We start from the raw sequence: 24,166 nt of genomic DNA, 5'->3' as shown, positions 1-24,166 counted from the left end.
GGGTTCAAATCCCGGCTCCGCCAGTTGTCAGCTGGGTGACTTTGGGCAAGTCACTTCACTTCTCTGGGCCTCAGTTCCCTCATCTGGAAAATGGGGGTGAAGACTGTGCGCTCCCACGGAACAACCTGATGACCTTGTATCCTCCCCAGCGCTTAGAACAGGGCTTGGCACAGAGTAAGCGCTTAACAAATACCATCACTATCATTATTATGTATGGAAGCAGTGTGGCTCAATGGAAAGAGCCTGGGCTTGGGAGTCAGAGGTCATGGGTTCAAATCCCGCTCCGCCAATTGTCAGCTGGGTGACTTTGGGCAAGTCACTTCACTTCTCTTCTAGACTGTGAGCCCACTGTTGGGTAGAGACTGTCTCTATATGTTGCCAACTTGTACTTCCCAAGCGCTTAGTACAGTGCTCTGCACACAGTAAGCGCTCAATAAATATGATTGATTGATTGATTGATTCTCTGGGCCTCATCCGGAAAACGGGGGTGAAGACTGTGAGCTCCCGCGGGACAACCTGATCACCTTGTATCCTCCCCAGCGCTTAGAACAGTGCTTGGGATATAGTAAGTGCTTAACAAATACCATCACTATTATTATTATGTATGGAAGCAGTGTCGCTCAATGGAAAGAGCCTGGGCTTGGGAGTCAGAGGTCATGGGTTCAAATTCCGGCTCCACCAATTGTCAGCTGGGTGATTTTGGGCATGTCACTTCACTTCCCTGGGCCTCAGTTCCCTCATCCGGAAAATGGGGGTGAAGACTGTGAGCTCCCGTGGTACAATCTGATCACCTTGTATCCTTCCCAGCGCTTAGAACAGGGCTTGGCACAGAGTAAGCGCTTAACAAATACCATCACTATCATTATTATGTATGGAAGCAGCGTGGCTCAATGGAAAGAGCCGGGGCTTAGGGAGTCAGAGGTCATGGGTTCAAATCCCGGCTCCGCCAATTGTCAGCTGGGTGACTTTGGGCGAGTCACTTCACTTCCCTGGGCCTCAGTTACCTCATCTGGAAAATGGGGATGAAGACTGTGAGCCCCCCGTGGGACAACCTGATCACCTTGTAACCTCCCCAGCGCTTAGAACAGTGCTTTGCGCATAGTAAGCGCTTAATAAATGCCATTATCATTATGATTATTATTATTATTATTCCGCACACGTTCACCCACCCACACTGCGCACTGTAGGTCCTTCGGTGCGGTTGGGAGAGGGCCGGGTGGCTCCCGGGTTTAAGGGGCTGGAGCGCGGGGGGCCTTGGGGGTCTGGGGGGGCTCCCTGGAGGAGGCGTGGGGACCCCAAGGCCTTTCCCGTGCTGGGTGCGCTCACCTCTCCGTTCTCCGGGGGGTCTCCGTTGCCGAAGGTGCTTGTCACCACCAGGACCAAGGTTTCGTGTTCCAAATGCACAATGTCGTACTCTTCCATGGACATCACCTGGGCCGGAGACAGAGAGAGCGGGAGACACACACACACACACACACACACATATGTAGACACACATGCAGACACCCACACAACATACAGACACAGCCACACACGCGCATGCACACACACACACATATGTAGACACACAGACACCCACACAACATACAGACAGACACAGCCACACACGCGTATGCACACACACACATATGTAGACACACAGACACCCACACAACATACAGACACAGACACACGCGCATATGCACACACACACACATATGTAGACACACAGACATCCACACAATATACAGACAGACACAGCCACACACGCGTATGCACACACACACACACATATGTAGACACACAGACACCCACACAACATACAGACACAGCCACACGTGCGTATGCACACACACACACATATGTAGACACACAGACACCCACACAACATACAGACAGACACAACCACACACGCATATGCACATGCACACATATGTAGACACACAGACACCCACACAACATACAGACAGACACAGCCACACATGCGTATGCACACACACACATATGTAGACACACAGACACCCACACAACATACAGACAGACACAGCCACACACACGTATGCACACACACACATATGTAGACACACAGACACCCACACAACATACAGACAGACACAGCCACACACGCGTATGCACACACACACATATGTAGACACACAGACACCCACACAACATACAGACAGACACAGCCACACACACGTATGCACACGCACATATGTAAACACACAGACACCCACACATCACACAACATACAGACAGACACAGCCACACACGCATATGCACACACACACATATGTAGACACAGACACCCACACAACATACAGACACAGCCACACACGCGTATGCACACACACACACACACATGTAGACACACAGACACCCACACAACATACAGACAGACACAGCCACACACGCGTATGCACACACACACACATATGTAGACACACAGACACCCACACATATGCACACACACACACACACATATGTAGACACACAGACATCCACACAATATACAGACAGACACAGCCACACACGCGCATGCACACACACACACACATGTAGACACACAGACACCCACACAACATACAGACAGACACAGCCACACACGCGTATGCACACACACACATATGTAGACACACAGACACCCACACAACATACAGACACAGACACACGTGCATATGCACACACACACACATATGTAGACACACAGACATCCACACAATATACAGACAGACACAGCCACACACGCGTATGCACACACACACACACATATGTAGACACACAGACACCCACACAACATACAGACACAGCCACACGTGCGTATGCACACACACACACATATGTAGACACACAGACACCCACACAACATACAGACAGACACAACCACACACGCATATGCACATGCACACATATGTAGACACACAGACACCCACACAACATACAGACAGACACAGCCACACATGCGTATGCACACACACACACACATATGTAGACACACAGACACCCACACAATATACAGCCACAGCCAGACATGTGAAGGCACACACACACAAACATACATACAGATGCACCCAAATATAGATGCACCTCCTTCCCCTCCCCACAGCACCTGTATCTATGTATCTATGTTTGTACGTATTTATTACTCTCTTTATTTATTTATTTTATTTGTACAGATTTATTCTATTTATTTTATTTTGTGAATATGTTTGGTCTTGTTGTCTGTCTCCCGCTTCTAGACTGTGAGCCCGCTGTCGGGCAGGGACTGTCTCTGTATGTTGCCAACTTGGACTTCCCAAGCGCTTAGTCCAGTGCTCTGCTCACAGTAAGCGCTCAATAAATACGACTGAATGATGGACTGAATACAGCTCCTCTGGGGCAGGGAAGGGAGAGATGATGATGATGATGATGATGATGACTGTGGTATTCGTTAAGCGCTTACTATGCGCCAAACACACAGTATTTATTCTGATGGTTTTGACACCAGTCCACATGTTTTGTTTTGTTGTCTGTCTCCCCCTTCTAGACTGTAGGTGGGTAGGGACCGTCTCTATATGTTGCCGACTTGTACTTCCCAAGCGCTTAGTACAGTGCTCTGCACACAGTAAGTGCTCAATAAATACAACTGATTGAATGAATGAAACACTCTAGAAAGCGCTGGGGTAGATACAAGAAAATCGGGGTGGACCCACATAATAATAATGATGATGATGGCATTTGTTAAGCGCTTACTATGTGCAAAGCGCTGTTCTAAGCGCTGGGGGGGATACAAGCCCACATAGTGTTCTGGACTGTGAGCCCGTTGTTGGGTAGGGATTGTCTCTATCTGGTGCCGAATTGTACTTTCCAAGGGCTTAGTACAGTGCTCTGCACACAGTCAGCACTCAATAAATACGATTGAGTGAATGAATGATTGAATGAATGAATGAATCAACCGTATTTATTGAGCGCTTACTGTGTGCAGAGCACTGGACTAAGCACTTGGGAAGTCCAAGTTGGCAACATATAGAGACAGTCCCTACCCAACAGTGGGCTCACAGTCTAAAAGGGGGAGACGGAGAACAAAACCAAACATACTAACCAAATAAAATAAATAGAATAGATATGTACAAGTAATATAAGTAAATAAATAAATAGAGAAATCATCATCATCATCATCATCAATCGTATTTATTGAGCGCTTACTGTGTGCAGAGCACTGTACTAAGCGCTTGGGAAGTACAAGTTGGCAACACATAGAGACAGTCCCTACCCAGCAGTGGGCTCGCAGTCTAAAAGGGGGAGACGGAGAACAAAACAAAACATACTAACAAAGTAAAATAAATAGAATAGATATGTACAAGTAAGATAAATAAATAAATAAATAAATAGAGTAATAAATCTGTACAAACATATATCCATATATCCAGGTGGTGTGGGGAAGGGAAGGAGGTAAGATGGGGGGGATGGAGAGGGGGACGAGGGGGAAAGGAAGGAAGGGGCTCAGTCTGGGAAGGCCTCCTGGAGGAATACTGAGAGCTCACCTCCTCCAGGAGGCCTTCCCAGACTGAGCCCCCTCATTCCTCTCCCCCTCCCCGTCCCCCTGCCCTACCTCCTTCCCCTCCCCACAGCCCCTGTATAGATGTTTGGACAGATGTATTACTCTATTTATTTTACTAGTACATATTTACTATTCTATTTATTTTATTTTGTTAATATGTTTTGTTCTGTTGTCTCTCTCCCCCTTCTAGACTGTGAGCCCGTTGTCGGGTAGGGACCGTCCCTAGATGTGGCCAACTTGTACTTCCCAAGCGCTTAGTACAGTGCTCTGCACACAGTAAGCACTCAATAAATACGATTGAATGAATGAATGAATGAAGTGACTTGCCCAAGATCACACAGTAGACAAGTGGCGGAGCCGGGATTAGAACCCAGGTCCTTCTGACTCTTAGGCCGGAGCTCTTTCCACTAGGCCACGTTGCTTCTCTTCTAGACTGTGAGCCCGCTGTTGGGTAGGGACCGTCTCTATCTGTTGCCAACTTGTACTTCCCAAGCGCTTAGTACAGTGCTCTGCACACAGTAAGCGCTCAATAAATACGACTGAGTGAATGAATGAATGTGCCACCTATCTGCTGTGTGACCTTGGGTAAGTCCCTTAACTTCTCTGTGCCCCAGATACCTCATCTGTAAAACGGGGATGAAGACTATGAGCCCCACGTGGGACATGAACTGTATCCAATCTGATTAACTTGTAGTTACCCCAGCACTTAAAACACTGCCTGGTTAGTACAGTGCTCTGCACACAGTAAGCGCTCAATAAATACGACTGAATGAATGAATGAATGTGCCACCTATCTGCTGTGTGACCGTGGGTAAGTCCCTTAACTTCTCTGTGCCCCAGATACCTCATCTGTAAAATGGGGATTAAGACTGTGAGCCCCACGTTCATTCATTCATTCATTCATTCAATCGTATTTACTGAGCGCTTACTGTGTGCAGAGCACTGTACTAAGTACTTGGGAAGTACAAGTTGGCAACATCTAGAGACTGTGAGCCCCACGTTCATTCATTCATTCATTCATTCATTCAATCGTATTTACTGAGCGCTTACTGTGTGCAGAGCACTGTACTAAGTGCTTGGGAAGTACAAGTTGGCAACATCTAGAGATGGTCCCTACCCAACAGTGGGCTGACAGTCTAGAAGGGGGAGACGGACAACAAGACAAAGCATGTTGACAAAGTAAAATAAATAGAATAAATATGTACAAATAAAATAAGTAGAGTAATAAATAAACAAACAGAGTAATAATAAATAAATAGAGTAATAAATAAATAAATAAATAGTGGAACATGGACTGTGTCCAATCTGATTAACTTGTCTTTACCTCAGCACTTAGAACACTGCCTGGTTAGTCCAGTGCTCTGCACACAGTAAGCGCTCAATAAATACGATTGAATGGACGAAGGAAGGAGGGAAGCTTGTTGTGAAGTTGTCCCCCTGAGGCCACGGGGCACTCCTGCTCCCGATGCCATCTTTGGGGGCTTCGCCCGAGTGCGAGGGGCTTGAGCAGTGCTTCGCACAGAGTAAGCGCTTAACAAATGCCGTCATTATTATTGCAGCCCCTCGGGAGGAAAGAGGGGAGGGGAGGCGGCGGGCGGGCCGGGCCGGGGTGGCCGCCTTTCCTACCTTGGCGTCAAACGCGTGCTTGAAGATCTCGCACAAGGCCTTCGCGTAAGCCTGGGACCGGCCCGTCTCGGTGCCGTAGAGGATGGTGGCTTTCACCCTCTTGGCCATCGCTTGCCCCATCAGCTTGGCGGAGAACTTGACGGCTCTGCGGAGAAGCGGGGACAGAAGGAGAATCGGTGAGCCCGCTGTTGGGTAAGGACCGTCTCTCTATCAATCAATCAATCAATCAATCAATCGCATTTACTGAGCGCTGACTGTGTGCAGAGCACCGTACTAAGCGCTTGGGAAGTACAAGTTGGCAACATATAGCACTTCATAAATCCACCCAGCTGTGTGACTTTGGGCGAATCACTTAATTTCTCTGCGCCTCAGTTCCCTCATCTGTAAAATGGGGATGAAGACTGTGAGCCCCCCCGTGGGACAACCTGATCACCTTGTAAACTCCCCAGCGCTTAGAACAGTGCTTTGCACATAGTAAGCGCTTAATAAATGCCATCATTATTATTATTATTATTAGACATGAATTCATTCAACCGTATTTATTTGGTTTATGGTTTATATAAAACCGTATTGTTTTGTTTTGTTGTCTGTCTCCCCCTTCTAGACGGTGAGCCCGCTGTTGGGTAGGGACTGTCTCTATATGTTGCCAACTTGTACTTCCCAAGCGCTTAGTCCAGTGCTCTGCACACAGTAAGCGCTCAATAAATACGATTGATGATGATGATGATGATGATATGTTGCCAACTTGGACTTCCCAAGCGCTTAGTCCAGTGCTCTGCACACAGTAAGCGCTCAATAAATACGATTGATGATGATGATGATGATGATATGTTGCCAACTTGGACTTCCCAAGTGCTTAGTCCACTGCTCTGCACACAGTAAGCGCTCAATAAATACGATTGAGTGAATGAATGAATGAATTTTACAGACTGAGGCCCAGAGAAGCGAAGTGACTTGGCCAAGGTCCCACAGCAGACGAGTGGCGGAGTGGGATTAGAACCCACGACCTTCTGACGCCCAGGCCCGGGCTCTAACCACTATGCTGTGTTGCTTCACGGGGCTGCAGTGACAAGGAGCCCAGATTTCCAGAGCCCTTTGAACGCTCGAGAGGAACTGCAGGCCGGCCCGGCCGAGGGGTAATAAAATAATAATAATGATGGTATTTGTTAAGCGCTTACTATGTACCAAGCACTGTTCTAAGCGCCGGGGTAGATACAAGGTAATCAAGTTGTCCCATGTGGGGCTCACGCTTTTAATCCCCATTTTACAGATGAGGGAACTGAGGCACGGAGAAGTGAAGTGACTTGCCCAGGGTCACACAGCAGACACGTGACCTTGCCTTACAGAAGCAGCATGGCTCAGTGGAAAGAGCCCGGGCTTTGGAGTCAGAGGTCACGGGTTCAAATCCCGGCCCTGCCGATTGTCAGCTGTGTGGATTTGGGCAAGTCACTTCACTTCTCTGGGCCTCAGTTCCCTCATTTGTAAAATGGGGATTGAGACTGTGAGCCCCCCACCAATGGGACAACCTGATCACCTTATTCATTCATTCATTCAATCGTATTTATTGAGCGCTTACTTGTGTGCAGAGCACTGTAGTAAGCGCTTGGGAAGTCCAAGTTGGCAACATATAGAGACGGTACCTACCCAACAGTGGGCTCACAGTCTAGAAGCCTTATATCCCCCCAGCGCTTAGAACATAGTAAGTGCTTATAATAATAATAATAATGGCATTTATTAAGTGCTTACTATGTGCAAAGCACTGTTCTAAGCGCTGGGGAAGTTACAAGGTGATCAGGTTGTCCCACGGGGGGCTCACAGTCTTCATCCCCATTTTACAGTTGAGGTAACTGAGGCCCAGAGAAGTGAAGTGACTTGCCCAAGGTCACACAGCTGACAATTGGCAGAGCGGGGATTTGAACCCATGACTTCTGACTCCAAAGCCCGGGCTCTTTCCACTGAGCCACGCTGCTTATCAAATACTATTATTATTATTATTATTATTATTATTATTATTATTAAGTGGTGGAACTGGGATTAGAACCCAGGTCCTTCTGACTCCCAAGTCCAGGCTCTAACCAGTGAGAAGCAGCGTGGCCTTTCATTCAATCGTATTTATTGAGCACTTACTGTGTGCAGAGCACTGTACTAAGCGCTTGGGAAGTCCAAGTTAGCAACATATAGAGATGGTCCCTCCCCAACAGCGGGCTCACAGTCTAGAAGGACTAGTGGAAAGAGCCTGGCCAGAGGACCTGGGTTCTAATTCCGGCTCTGCCACGTGTCTGCTGTGTGGCTTTGGGCAAGTCACTTCACTTCTCTAGGCCTCAGTTCCCTCATCTGGAAAATGGGGATTAAGACTGTGAGCCCCCCGTGGGGGACAGGGATTGTATCCAACCTGATTAACTTGCATCTATCCCAGCGCTTAGAACAATCAATCAATCAATCAATCGTATTTATTGAGCACTTACTGTGTGCAGAGCACTGTACTAAGCGCTTGGGAAGTACAAGTTGGCAATGTATAGAGACGGTCCCTACCCAACAGTGGGCTCACAGTCTAGTGTTTGGTACATAGTCAGTGCTTAACAAATATCATAATTATTATTAGTAGTAGACAGAGCACAGGCCTGTGTGTCAGAGGACCTGAGTTGTAATCCCTGCTCCTCTGCCTGCCTGCCTTGTGACCTTGGGCAAGTCATTTAACTTCTCTGGGCCTCAGTTCCCTCATCTGCAAAATGGGGATTCAATACCTGCGCTCCCTGCTACCGAGAAGCAGCGTGGCTCAATGGAAAGAGCACGGGCTTTGGAGTCAGAGGTCACGGGTTCGAATCCCGGCTCCGCCACTTGTCAGCTGTGGGGCCTTGGGCAAGACACTTAACTTCTCTGTGCCTCAGTTCCCTCATCTGTAAAATGGGATGAAGACTGTGAGCCCCACGTGGGACAACCTGATCACCTTGCATCTCCCAGAGCTTAGAACAGTGCTCGGCACATAGTAAGCACTTAATAAATGCCATTATTATTATTATTACTTAGACAGTGAGCCCCAGCGCTTAGTATAGTGCTAGCTATACCAACTATGCTATCGTGGCGCTTAGAGTCTCAACCCCCACTTTACAGATGAGGCAACTGAGGCACAGAGAAGTTACGTGAGTTGACCAAAGTCGCCCAGCTGACGGGTGGCAGAGGCTGGATTAGAACCCACGACCTTCGACCTCCCAAGTCCGTGCTCTTTCCAATGAGCCACGCTGCTTCTCTAATTGTACAAATTGCCCTAAGGATATCAGAATACGCTCTTTGAAATGAATTAGGAATTCAGATAAGATGATTGCTTTCATTTATTACTTTTATCCAGTGCCTTTATTTTGCCTTTATATTGGCTTATGGGCATGTAGAGAACAGAAATCTGGTCCTATGGTATTGACTTTTGTGTACTTCTCATAATAATAATAATAATAATAATAATAATAATAATAATAATAATAATAATAATAATGGTATTTGTTAAGTGCTTACTATGTGCAAAGCACTGTTCTAAGCACTGGGGAGGTTACAGGGTGATCAGGTTGTCCCACGGGGAAGCTCACAGTTTTAATCCTGCTCATCAGAGAGCAGGTATGTGAGAATGTGTGTATGGTCATTCATTCATTCATTCGTATTTACTGAGCGCTTAATGTGTGCAGAGCAGTGTACTAAGCGCTTGGGAAGTCCTAGTTGGCAACATATAGAGACAGTCCCTACCCAACAGCGGGCTCACAGTCTAGAAGGGGGAGACAGACAACTTCCCAAGCGCTTAGTCCAGTGGTCTGCACACAGTAAGCACTCAATAAATACGATTGAATGAATGAATGAATGAACAAAACCAAACATATTAACAAAATAATATAAATAGAATAAATATGTACAAGTAAAATAAATAAATAGAGTAATAGATACGTACGCTGACTGAAAAGCTAATAGAAACAGAAACTGTTTCAGTAAACGCTCAAAGAGAAGCAGCATGGCTCAGTGGAAAGAGAACGGGCTTTGGAGTCAGAGGTCATGGGTTCAAATCCTGCCTCCACCAACTGTCAGCTGTGTGACTTTGGGCAAGTCACTTCACTTCTCGGGGCCTCAGTGACCTCATCTGTAAAATGGGGATTAAGACCGTGAGCCCCCTGTGGGACAACCTGATCACCTTGTAACCTCCCCAGCGCTTAGAACAGTGCTTTGCACATAGTAAGCGCTTAACAAATACTATCATTATTATTATTATTATTTGCTGAGGGATACAAGATGGCCTTATCCTTACAGAACATCTTTCTATTGCCTGCCATGGGTCTGTAGATACAAGATCATCAGGTCATCCCACATGGGGCTCAGAGTTTTTATCCCCATTTTACAGAAGAGGGAACCGAGGCCCAGAGAAGTGAAGCCCAAAGTCCAAAGTCCCACAGCTGACAAGTTGCAGAGGCGGGATTAGAACCCACGACCTCTGATTCCCAGGCCCGGGCTCTTTCCGCTATCCCCCATGCTTAGGATAGTGATTGATGCACTGTAAAACAGCACCGTGAAGCAGCGTGGCTCAGTGGAAAGAGCCCGGGCTTGGGAGTCAGAGGTCGTGGGTTCTAATCCCGGCTCTGTCACTTAGCTGTGGGACTTTGGGCAAGTCACTTCTCTTCTCTGTGCCTCAGTTCCCTCATCTGTAAAATGGGGATGAAGACTGGGAGCCCCACGGGGGAACACCTTATTACCTTGTTTCTCTCCCAGACCTTAGAACAGTGCTTGGCGCATAGTAAGCACTTAACAACTATCATAATAATAATGATAATAATAATGATGGCATTTATTAAGCACTTACTATGTGCACAGCACTGTTCTAAGCACTTGGGAGGTTACAAGGTGATCAGGTTGTCCCACATGGGGCTCACAGTCTTAGTCCCCATTTTACAGACGAGGGAACTGAGGCACAGAGAAGTGAATCAATCAATCGTATTTATTGAGCGCTTACTGTGTGCAGAGCACTGTACTAAGCGCTTTGTCCAAAGTCACACAGCTGACAACTGGCGGAGCCGGGATTTGAACCCATGACCTCTGACTCCAAAGACTGTGCTCTTTCCACTGAGCCATGCTGCTTCTCAATAATAATAATAATGATTATCATTATTATTGTTATTAACAAATACCGTAGTAATAATATTGATAATAATAATGAAAAGTGCTGCCCTTCCACCTTCTCTGTGGGGAGAAGTGGAGTGCAGAGCCATGTTGGCTCTGTTTTGTTGTCTGTCTCCCCCTTCTAGACTGTCAGCTTGTTGTTGGGTAGGGACCGTCTCTAGATGTTGCCGACTAGTACTTCCCAAGCGCTTAGTACAGTGCTCTGCACACAGTAAGCGCTCAATAAATACGGTTGAATGAATGATTGAATGAATCGTGGCTAGAGCACAGGTCTGGGAATCAGAAGGTTCCGGGTTCTAATCTCTGCTCTCCCACGTGACCTTGGGCAAGTACCAAGCGCTTAGTACAGTGCTTTGCTGACAGTAATCAATAAATACGATTGATTGAATGAATGAAAGTCATTTCTTCTCTGGGACTCAGTGACCACGTCGGTAAAATGGGGATTAAGACTGTGAGCCCCACATGGGACAACCTGATTTGCCTGTGTCCAACCCCAGGGCTTAGTACAGTGCGCGGCCCGTCTTAAATTTTAAAACCGTTCTGAAATCTCAGGACCTTGAAAGAAACTCTTAAATGCTGGTTTTATTTTACTCTCTTTTTTTAAACAATTATAACAATCTGTTATTTGTTCTGACGGTTTTGACACCCGTCTACATGTTCTGTTTTGTTGTCTGTCTCCCCCCTTCTAGACTGTGAGCCCGTTGTTGGGTTGGGACCGTCTCTATACGTTGTACTTCGCAAGCGTTTAGTACAGTGCTCTGCACACAGTAAGCGCTCAATAAATATGATTGAATGAATGAATAAAATGGGGATTAAGACTGTGAGCCCCACGTGGGACAATCTGATTTGCCTGTGTCCAACCCCAGGGCTTAGTATAGTGCGCGTCCCGTCTTAACTTTTAAAACCGTTCTGAAATCTCAGAACCTTGAAATGAACTCCTAAATGTTGGTTTTATTTTACTCTCTTTTTTTAAACAATTATAACAATCTGTTATTACTCTATTTATTTATTTTACTTGTACATATCTATTCTATTTATTTTATTTTGTTAGTAAGTTTGGTTTTGTTCTCTGTCTCCCCCTTCTAGACTGTGAGCCCACTGTTGGGTAGGGACTGTCTCTAGATGTTGCCAACTTGTACTTCCCAAGCGCTTACTACAGTGCTCTGCCCACAGTAAGTGCTCAATAAATACGATTGATTGATTGATTGATTATTTGTTCTGCCGATTTTGACACCCATCTACATGTTCTGTTTTGTTGTCTGTCTCCCCCTTCTAGACTGTGAGCCTGTTGTTGGGTCGGGACTGTCTCTATACGTTGTACTTCCCAAGCGTTTAGTACAGTGCTCTGCACACAGTAAGCGCTCAATAAATATGATTGAATGAATGAAGAAATTGGGGATTAAGACTGTGAGCCCCACGTGGGACAATCTGATTTGCCTGCGTCCAACCCCAGGGCTTAGTACAGTGCACAGCCCGTCTTAAATTTTAAAACCGTTCTGAAATCTCAGGACCTTGAAAGAAACTCTTAAATATTGGTTTTATTTTACTCTCTTTTTTTAAACAATTATAACAATCTGTTATTTGTTCTGACGATTTTGACACCCATCTACATGTTCTGCTTTGTTGTCTGTCTCCCCCATCCCCCCTGCCTTACCTCCTTCCCCTCCCCACAGCACCTGTACATATGTTTGTACAGGTTTATTACTCTATTTATTTTACTTGTACATATTTACTATTTATTTTTTCAATGATGTGTTTCTAGCTTTACTTCTATCTATTCTGATGACTTGACACCTGACCACATGTTTTGTTTTGTTGTCTGTCTCCCCCTTCTAGACTGTGAGCCTGTTGTTGGGTCGGGACCGTCTCTATACGTTGTACTTCTCAAGCGTTTAGTACAGTGCTCTGCACACAGTAAGCGCTCAATAAATATGATTAAATGAATGAATAAAATGGGGATTAAGACTGTGAGCCCCACGTGGAACAATCTGATTTGCCTGTGTCCAACCCCAGGGCTTAGGACAGTGCGCGGCCCGTCTTAAATTTTAAAACCATTCTGAAATCTCAGGACCTTGAAATAAACTCTTAAATGTTGGTTTTATTTTACTCTCTTTTTTTAAACAATTATAACAATCTGTTATTACTCTATTTATTTTACTTGTACATATCTATTCTATTTATTTTATTTTGTTAGTATGTTTGGTTTTGTTCTCTGTCTCCCCCTTTTAGACTGTGAGCCCACTGTTGGGTAGGGACTGTCTCTATATGTTGCCAACTTGTACTTCCCAAGCACATAGTACAGTGCTCTGCACACGGTAAGTGCTCAATACGATTGATTGATTGATTGATTATTTGTTCTGATGATTTTGACACCCATCTACATGTTCTGCTTTGTTGTCTGTCTCCCCCATCCCCCCCACCCCGTACCTCCTTCCCCTCCCCACAGCACCTGTACATATGTTTGTACAGGTTTATTACTCTATTTATTTTACTTGTACATATTTACTATTTATTTTTTCAATGATGTGTTTCTAGCTTTACTTCTATCTATTCTGATGATTTGACACCTGACCACATGTTTTGTTTTGTTGTCTGTCTCCCCCTTCTAGACTGTGAGCCCGTTGTTGGGTCGGGACCATCTCTATACGTTGTACTTCCCAAGCGTTTAGTACAGTGCTCTGCACACAGTAAGTGCTCAATAAATATGATTGAATGAATGAATAAAATGGGGATTAAGACTGTGAGCCCCATGTGGGACAATCTGATTTGTCTGTGTCCAACCCCAGGGCTTAGTACAGTGCCCGGCACGTCTTAAATTTTAAAACCGTTCTGAAATCTCAGGACCTTGAAAGAAACTCTTAAATGTTGGTTTTATTTTACTCTCTTTTTTTAAACAATTATAACAATCTGTTATTACTCTATTTATTTTACTTGTACATATCTATTCTATTTATTTTATTTTGTTGGTATGTTTGGTTTTGTTCTCTGTCTCCCCCTTTTAGACTGTGAGCCCACTGTTGGGTAGGGACTGTCTCTATATGTTGCCAACTTGGACTTCCCAAGTGCTTAGTACAGTGCTCTGCACACAGTAAGTGCTCAATAAATATGATTGATTGATTGATTATTTGTTCTGACAGTTTTGACACCTGTCTACATGTTCTGTTTTGTTGTCTGTCTCCCCCTTCTAGACTGTGAGCCTGTTGTTGGGTCGGGACCGTCTCTATACGTTGTACTTCTCAAGCGTTTAGTACAGTGCTCTGCACACAGTAAGCACTCAATAAATATGATTGAATGAATGAATAAAATGGGGATTAAGACTGTGAGCCCCATGAGGGACAACCTGATTTGCCTGTGTCCAACCCCAGGGCTTAGTAAAGTGCACGGCACGTCTTAAATTTTAAAACTGTTCTGAAATCTCAGGACCTTGAAAGAAACTCTTAAATGTTGGTTTTATTTTACTCTCTTTTTTAAAACAATTATAACAATCTGTTATTACTCTATTTATTTTACTTGTACATATCTATTCTATTTATTTTATTTTGTTAGTATGTTTGGTTTTGTTCTCTGTCTCCCCCTTTTAGACTGTGAGCCCACTGTTGGGTAGGGAAGTCTCTATATGTTGCCAACTTGTACTTCCCAAGTGCTTAGTACAGTGCTCTGCACACAGTAAGTGCTCAATAAATACGATTGATTGATTGATTGATTATTTGTTCTGACGGTTTTGACACCTGTCTACATGTTCTGTTTTGTTGTCTGTCTCCCCCTTCTAGACCGTGAGCCCGTTGTTGGGTGGGGACCGTCTCTGTACGTTGTACTTCCCAAGCGTTTAGTCCAGTGCTCTGCACACAGTAAGTGCTCAATAAATATGATTGAATGAATGAATAAAATGGGGATTAAGACTGTGAGCCCCATGTGGGACAATCTGATTTGCCTGTGTCCAACCCCAGGGTTTAGGACAGTGCGCTGCGCGTCTTAAATTTTAAAACCGTTCTGAAATCTCAGGACCTTGAAATAAACTCTTAAATGTTGGTTTTATTATACTCTCTCTTTCTCAAATAATTATAGCAATCTGTTATTTGTTCTGACAGCTTTGACACCCGTCTACATGTTCTGTTTTGTTGTCTGTCTCCCCCTTTTAGACTGTGAGCCCGTCGTTGGGTCGGGACCGTCTCTATACGTTGTACTTCCCAAGCGTTTAGTCCAGTGCTCTGCATACAGTAAGCGCTCAATAAATATGATTGAATGAATGAAGAAAATGGGGATTAAGACTGTGAGCCCCACGTGGGACAATCTGATTTGCCTGCATCCAACCCCAGGGCTTAGTACAGTGCGCGGCCCGTCTTAAATTTTAAAACCGTTCTGAAATCTCAGGACCATGAAATAAACTCTGAAATGTTGGTTTTATTTTACTCTCTTTTTTTAAACAATTATAACAATCTGTTATTTTTTCTGACGATTTTGACACCCGTCTGCATGTTCTGCTTTGTTGTCTGTCTCCCCCATCCCCCCCGCCTTACCTCCTTCCCCTCCCCGCAGCACCTGTACATATGTTTGTACAGGTTTATTACTCTATTTATTTTACTTGTACATATTTACTATTTATTTTTTCAATGATGTGTTTCTAGCTTTAATTCTATCTATTCTGATGACTTGACACCTGACCACATGTTTTGTTTTGTTGTCTGTCTCCCCCTTCTAGACTGTGAGCCTGTTGTTGGGTCGGGACTGTCTCTTTACGTTGTACTTCCCAAGCGTTTAGTCCAGTGCTCTGCACACAGTAAGCGCTCAATAAATGTGATTGAATGAATGAATAAAATGGGGATTAAGACTGTGAGCCCCATGTGGGACAATCTGATTTGTCTGTGTCCAACCCCAGGGCTTAGTACAGTGCCCGGCACGTCTTAAATTTTAAAACTGTTCTGAAATCTCAGGACCTTGAAATAAACTCTTAAATGTTGGTTTTATTTTACTCTCTTTTTTAAAACAATTATAACAATCTGTTATTACTCTATTTATTTTACTTGTACGTATCTATTCTATTTATTTTATTTTGTTGGTATGTTTGGTTTTGTTCTCTGTCTCCCCCTTTTAGACTGTGAGCCCACTGTTGGGTAGGGATGTCTCTAGATGTTGCCAACTTGGACTTCCCAAGTGCTTAGTACAGTGCTCTGCACACAGTAAGTGCTCAATAAATACGATTGATTGATTGATTATTTGTTCTGACGGTTTTGACACCTGTCTACATGTTCTGTTTTGTTGTCTGTCTCCCCCTTCTAGACTGTGAGCCCGTTGTTGGGTCGGGACCGTCTCTATACGTTGTACTTCCCAAGCATTTAGTACAGTGCTCTGCACACAGTAAGCGCTCAATAAATATGATTGAATGAATGAATAAAATGGGATTAAGACTGTGAGCCCCACGTGGGACAATCTGATTTGCCTGTGTCCAACCCCAGGGCTTAGTACAGTGCATGGCCCGTCTTAAATTTTAAAACCGTTCTGAAATCTCAGGACCTTGAAATAAACTCTTAAATGTTGGTTTTATTTTACTCTCTTTTTTTAAACAATTATAACAATCTGTTATTTGTTCTGACGATTTTGACACCCGTCTACATGTTCTGCTTTGTTGTCTGTCTCCCCCTTCTAGACTGTGAGCTCACTGTTGGGTAGGGACCATCTCTATATGTTGTACTTCCCAAGCACTTAGTACAGTGCTCTGCACACAGTAAGTGCTCAATAAATATGATTGAATGAATGAATGAACAGAGACTGAATTAAAAAAGAAATGAATCGATATTCCCCGCCCCGTTTCCTCCCCCGAGGGTCGCCGAGCCGATACTCACTCTGCCAGTTTCTTGAAGCCGATGGATTTCTTTTTGAAGGGGGTGCCAGAGCTTCCTTTCCAGATGTAGGTGTTCCAAGGATCAGGCTGGGAATAATAATAATGGTATCCGTTAGGCGCTTACTATGTGCCAGGCACTGTACTAAGCGCTGAGGTAGATAATAATAATGGCATTTATTAAGCGATTACTATGTTTTGTTGCCTGTCTCCCCCCTTCTAGACTGTGAGCCCACTGTTGGGTAGGGACCGTCTCTATATGTTGCCAACTTGTACTTCCCAAGTGCTTAGTACAGTGCTCTGCACACAGTAAGTGCTCAATAAATACGATTGATTGATTGATTGATTGGGTAGGGACCGTCTCTGTATGTTGCCAACTTGTATTTCCCAAGCGCTTAGTACAGTGCTCTGCACACAGTAAGTGCTCAATAAATACGATTGAATGAATGAATGTTCAAAGCACTGTTCTAAGCACTGGGGAGGTTACAAGGTGACCAGGTTGTCCCCCGGGGGGCTCACAGTCTTCATCCCCATTTTACAGATGAGGCCCAGAGAAGTTAAGTGACTTGCCCAAGGTCACACAGCTGACAATTGGCGGAGCCAGGATTTGAACCCATGACCTCTGACTCCACAGCCATTCCATTCTTTCCATTGAGAAAGAATGGAAAGAATTGAAAGAAAAGAATTGAAAGAATGTCCCACTCTTTCCAATGAGCCACACTACAAGCGGATACAACGAGGAGCAGCTTGGCCTACCGGAAAGAGCCCAGGCTTGGGAGTCAGAGGTCATGGGTTCTAATTCTGGCTTTGCCACTTGTCTGCTGTGTGACCTTAGGCAAGTCACTTCACTTCTCTGGGCCTCAGTTCCCTCATCTGGAAAATGGGGATGGAGACTGTGAGCCCCACGTGGGACAATCTGATTAACTTGCATATACTCCAGCGCTTAGAAGAGTGCTTGGCACCTAGTAAACGCTTAACAAATAGCATCATTATTATTATTACAAGCAAATCAGGTTGGACACCGTCCCTGTTCCACAGTGGGGCTCACAGTCTCAATCCTCAGTTTACAGATGAGGTCACTGAGGCCCAGAGAAGTGACGTGACTTGCCCGAGGACACACAGCAGACAAGTGGGAGAGCCGGGATTAGAACCCATGACCTTCTGACTTGCAGGCCTGGCCTACGCTGCTTCTCAAAAAAAATAAATAAAAATCGGGTCGGACACAGTCTCTGTCCCAAGAGGGGCTCACAGTCTCAACCCTCAGTTTACAAATGAGGTCACTGCGGTCCAGAGAAGTGAAGTGACTTGCCCAAGGTCCCACAGCAGACCAATGGGGGAGTCAGGATTAGAACCCAGGACCTTCTGATTCCCAGGCCCGGGCTCTAGCCAATACGCAGGAGAAACCTGGTTACTGACACATGAGCTCAGGGTGATCGCCTGCCCTGGGCTCACTCAGTGGAAGGGAATAATAATAATTTTGGTATTTGTTCATCATCAATCGTATTTATTGAGCGCTTACTATGTGCAGAGCACTGTACTAAGCGCTTGCACTTGTTGAGCGCTTACTACGTTCCAAGCACTGTTCTAAGCGCTGGAGGAGATACAAGGTGATCCGGTTGTCCCACATGGGGCTCACAGTCTTCATCCCCATTTTCCAGATGAGGGAACTGAGGCCCAGAGAAGTGAAGTGACTTGTCCAAAGTCACACAGCTGACACGTGGCGGAGTCGGGATTCGAACCCATGACCTCTGTCAGCGCGGCCTAGTCGATAGAGCCCAAGCCTGGGAGCCGGAAGACCTGGGTTCTACTCCTGGCTCCGCCATTTCAATCAATCAATTGTATTTATTGAGCACTTACTGTGTGCAGAGCACTGTACTAAGCGCTTGGGAAGTACAAGTTGGCAACTTATAGAGACGGTCCCTACCCAACAGTGGGCTCACAGTCGACCTTGGTCAAGTCACTTCACTTCTCTGGGCCTCAAGTTCCTCATCTGCACAATGGGGATTTGATACCCGTTCTCCCTCCTCAAACCGCGAGCCCCGTGTGGGGCAGGGATTGGGTCCGACCTGATGCTCTGGCATCTTCCCCAGTGCTTAGAATCAAGGAAGCGCTTAACAAATATCATAAAAAGCGCTCTTAAGTAGGGATGGGATGAGGAGAGGGACCCTTAGATTGCCATCTGAGCACCCATATAAATAAATGCATTTATTGAGCACCCACTGTGTGCAGAGCACTGGGCTGAGGTCTTCCCGCTGTTGGGTAGGGACCGTCCCTATATGTGGCCAACTTGTACTTCCCAAGCGCTTAGTCCAATGCTCTGCACATAGGAAGCGCTCAATAAATACGATTGAATGAATGAATGAATGAATGAATAACTCAATAGAGTTAGCATCAATCAACGTGGCATTTATTGAGCGCCCACTGTGTGCAGAGCACTGGGCTAAGGTCTTCCTGCTGTTGAGTAGGGACCGTCTCTATATGTCACCAACTTGTCCTTCCCAAGCGCTTAGTACAGTGCTCTACACACAGGAAGCGCTCAATAAATACGACGGAATGAATGTATGTTTGTACGTATTTATTACTCTATTTTATTTGTACATATTTATTCTATTTATTTTATTTGGTTAATATGTTTTATTTTGTCATCCGTCTCCCCCTTCTAGACTGTGAGCCCGCTGTCGGGTAGGGACCGTTTCTAGATGTCGCCAACCTGTACTTCCCAAGCGCTTAGTACAGTGCTCTGCGCACAGGAAGCGCTCAATAAATACGATGGAATGGAATGAATGAATCTCCCGACTTCAAAGGGCTGTTCTGAGGAGTAATGGCAAAGTGCCGGGGAAAATTCAACATATTGTTATTATTAGAGTTTGGGGGAATTCTTCTTTTCTGGCAACAAAAGAGCAGCCGTGAGCCCGCTGTTGGCTAGGGGCCGTCTCTGTATGTGGCCGACTTGTACTTCCCAAGCGCTTAGTACAGTGCTCTGCACACAGGAAGCGCTCAATAAATACGACTGAATGAATGAATGCCATCTCCAGCCCCCATCCCGAAGAGGGAATGTTTTAAGCGGGTGCTAACAGTTTGTTATGGGAAGGAAGCGTGTCTGCTAGTTCTGTTGTATTCTCCCAGCGCTTACTCCAGTGCTCTGCACATAGTAAGCGCTCAGTAAGTACGATTGATTGATTAATGGGCCTGGTGGCGGGGCATTCTGTGAGAGGCAGGCGGGCAGGCCCTGCCTGAACAGATGACTCGGTTTCCCACGGAGCACCTGGCAAGGCTGGGGGTTGGGCTGTAAGTAATCAGTCGGTCAGTTGTATTTATTGAGCACCTACTGTATACAGGGCACTGTACTAAGCACTTGGGAGAGTACAATACAACAATAGAACAGACTTGTTCTCTGCCCACAGCTAGCTGACAGTCTAGAGGGGGACTGTAGTTGTAGAGGTGAAGTAGTAATAATAATAATGATAATAATAATAATAATAATAATAATGATAGTATTTGTTAAGTGCTTCCTATGTGCCAAGCACTGCTCTTAGTACAGTGCTCTGCACACAGTAAGTGCTCAATAAATACGATTGATTGATTGCTCTAGCGCTGGAGTAGATACAAGGTGATCAGGTTGTCCCATGTGGGGCTCACAGTCTCAATTCCCATTTTATAGATGGGTCACTGAGGCCCAGAGAAGTGAAATGACTTGCCCAGGGTCACACAGCAGACAAGTGGTGGAGGCAGGATTAGAACCCACGACCTCTGACTCCCAAGCCCGGGCTTTTGTCACTAGGCCAGTCAGTCAGTCGATCATACGCGCCTACGGTTGGGTAGGGACCGTCTCTAGAGAAGCAGCATGGCTCAGTGGAAAGAACACAGGTTTTGGAGAAAGAGGCCATGGGTTCAAATTCCGGCTCCGCCAATTGTCAGCTGTGTGACTTTGGGCAAGTCCCTTCACTTCTCTGGGCCTCAGTTACCTCATCTGTAATATGGGGGTTAAGACTGTGAGCCCCCCGTGGGACAACCTGATCACCTTGTAACCTCCCCAGCGCTTAGAACGGTGCTTTGCACCTAGTAAGCGCTTAATAAATGCCGTCATTATTATTATTATATGTTGCTGATTTGTACTTCCCAAGCTGTTAGTACAGTGTTCTGCACACAGTAAGTGCTCAATAAATATGATTGAATGAATGAATGAATTTATGGAGCGCCTCCCGTGTACAGGGCACTGTACTAAGCGCTTGGGAGAATATGATAGAATAATAAACAGACACATTCCCCGCCCACAACAAACTTAACAGTCCAGAGGAAGGCGGACATTAATAGAAATAATTAAATGACAGATAAGGATATAAGTGGTGTAGGGCTGGAAGGGAAGATGAAGAAAGGGAGCAAATAACAATAATAATGACGGCATTTATTAAGCGCTTACTATGCACAAAGCACTGTTCTAAGCGCTGGGGAGGTTCCAAGACGATCAGGTTGTCCCACGTGGGGCTCAGTCTTCATCCCCATTTTACAGATGAGGGAACTGAGGCACAGAGAAGTGAAGTTCAGGGTGATGCAGAAGGGAGGGGGAGAAGAGGAAAGGAGGGGCTAAGTCACGGAAGTCTTCCTGGAGGAGGTGGGCATTTAGTAAGCGCAGAAGTCGCGTCTCCTTGCCAACTGTCTCCACACGAGCCCTCCGTCCCTCCACTTCCTTTATTCATTCATTCAATCGTATTTATTGAGCGCTTACTGTGTGCAGAGCACTGTACTAAGCGCTTGGGAAGTCCAAGTCGGCAACATATAGAGACGGTCCCTACCCAACAGCGGGCTCACAGTCTAGAAGGGGGGGACAGACAACAGAACAAAATATATTAACAAAATAAAATAAATAGAATAACGACGTACAAGTAAAATAAATAAATAAATAGGACGTCCCGAGGGAGAGAGGCCGCAGCGTGGCTCAGTGGAAAGAGCCCAGGCATTGGAGTCAGAGGTCATGGGTTCAAATCCCGGCTCTAGCAACTGTCAGCTGGGTGACTTTGGGCAAGTCACTTCACTTCTCTGGGCCTCAGTTCCCTCATCTGTACAATGGGGATTAAGACTGTGAGCCCCGTGCGGGACAACCTGATTACCTTGTATCCCTCCCAGCGGTTAGAACAGTGCTTTGCACATAGTAAGCGCTTAATAAATGCCATCATTATCATTATTATTATTATTCTCTGGCCCTCAGTTCCCTCATCTGTACAATGGGGATTGAGACTGTGAGCCCCCCGTGGGACAACCTCATCCCCTTGTAACCTTTCCAGCGCTTAGATGGTGCTTTGCACATAGTAAGTGCTTAATAAAATGCCATTGTTATTATTATTACCTGGTATTTGAAGGACTGCGCGAGCTGATAGTTGAGCATCTCTTGGTGGAAGACCACTTAGACAGTGCTTCGCACATTGTAAGCGCTTAATAAATGCCATTATTATTATTACCTGGTATTCGAACGGCGTGAGCCGACAGTTGAGCATCTCTTGGTGGAAAACCGCTTAGACAGTGCTTTGCACATAGTAAGCGCTTAATAAATGCCTTTCTTATTATTATTACCTGGTATTTGAAGGACGGCGTGAGCCAATAGCTGAGCATCTCTTGATGGAAGACTGCTTAGACAGTGCTTTGCACATAGTAAGCGCTTAATAAATGCCATTATTATTATTATTACCTGGTATTCGAAGGAGGGCGTGAGCCAGTAGTTGAGCATCTCCTGGTGGAAGACCGCTTTGACAGTGCTTTGCACATAGTAAGCGCTGAATAAATGCCATTATTATTATCATTACCTGGTATTCGAAGGACGGCGTGATCCAATAGTCGAGCATCTCTTGGTGGAAGACCGCTTAGACAGTGCTTTGCGCATAGTAAGCGCTTAATAAATGCCATTGTTATTATTATTACCTGGTATTCGAACGATGGCGTGAGCGGACAGTTGAGCATCTCTTGGTGGAAGACCGCTTAGACAGTGCTTTGCACATAGTAAGCGCTTAATAAATGCCTTTCTTATTATTATTACCTGGTATTCGAAGGATGGCGTGAGCCAATAGTTGAGCATCTCCTGATGGAAGACCACTTAGTGCTTTGCACATAGTAAGCGCTTATAAATGCCATTTTTATTATTATTACCTGGTATTCGAAGGACGGCGTGAGCCGATAGTCAAGCATCTCCTGGTGGAAGACCGCTTTGACAGTGCTTTCACATAGTAAACACTTAATAAATGCCATTATTATTATTACCTAGTATTTGAAGGACGGTGTGAGCCGACAGTTGAGCATCTCTTGGTGAAAGACCGCTTAGACAGTGCTTTGCACATAGTAAGCGCTTAATAAATGCCATTATTATTATTATTACCTGGTAATCGAAGGACGGCATGAGTCCACAGTTGAGCATCTCTTGGTGGAAGACCGCTTAGACAGTGCTTTGCACATAGTAAGCGCTTAACAAATGCCACTATTATTATTATTACCTGGTATTCGAAGGATGGCGTGAGCCGACAGTTGAGCATCTCTTGGTGGAAGACCGCTTAGACAGTGCTTTGCACATAGTAAGCGCTTAATAAATGCCACTATTATTATTATTACCTGGTATTCGAAGGACGGCGTGAGCCGACAGTTGAGCATCTCTTGGTGGAACACCGCTTAGAGAGTGCTTTCACATAGTAAATGCTTAATAAATGCCATTATTATTATTATTACCTAGTATTTGAAGGACGGTGTGAGCCGACAGTTGAGCATCTCTTGGTGGAAGACCGCTTAGACAGTGCTTTGCACATAGTAAGCGCTTAATAAATGCCATTATCATTATTATTACCTGGTATTCGAAGGACGGCGTGAGCCGATAGTTGAGCATCTCTTGATGGAAGACCACTTAGTGCTTTGCACATAGCAAGCACTTATAAATGCCACTATTATTATTATTACCTGGTATTCAAAGGACGGCGTGAGCCGACAGTCGAGCATCTCTTGATGGAAGACCGCTTAGACAGTGCTTTGCACATAGTGAAGCGCTTAATAAATGCCATTAT

The 24,166-nt window shown here is 45.3% G+C and overlaps 1 protein-coding gene across 1 annotated transcript in view; it reads right to left on the bottom strand.

Moving 5' to 3' along the window:
• Nucleotides 1-24,166, bottom strand: part of NOS1 (nitric oxide synthase 1) — a 178,925-nt gene that overhangs the window by 65,189 nt on the left and 89,570 nt on the right. The window contains 3 exon segments of the mRNA XM_038763769.1: nucleotides 1,327-1,431; nucleotides 6,146-6,290; nucleotides 17,134-17,219. Of these exon segments, the coding sequence (XP_038619697.1) occupies nucleotides 1,327-1,431; nucleotides 6,146-6,290; nucleotides 17,134-17,219 (336 nt within the window).

This window comes from Tachyglossus aculeatus, chromosome 21 (genome assembly GCF_015852505.1).
Source record: "Tachyglossus aculeatus isolate mTacAcu1 chromosome 21, mTacAcu1.pri, whole genome shotgun sequence".
In the NCBI taxonomy this organism is placed as follows: domain Eukaryota; kingdom Metazoa; phylum Chordata; class Mammalia; order Monotremata; family Tachyglossidae; genus Tachyglossus; species Tachyglossus aculeatus.
This window is presented reverse-complemented; position numbering and strand designations above follow the sequence as displayed.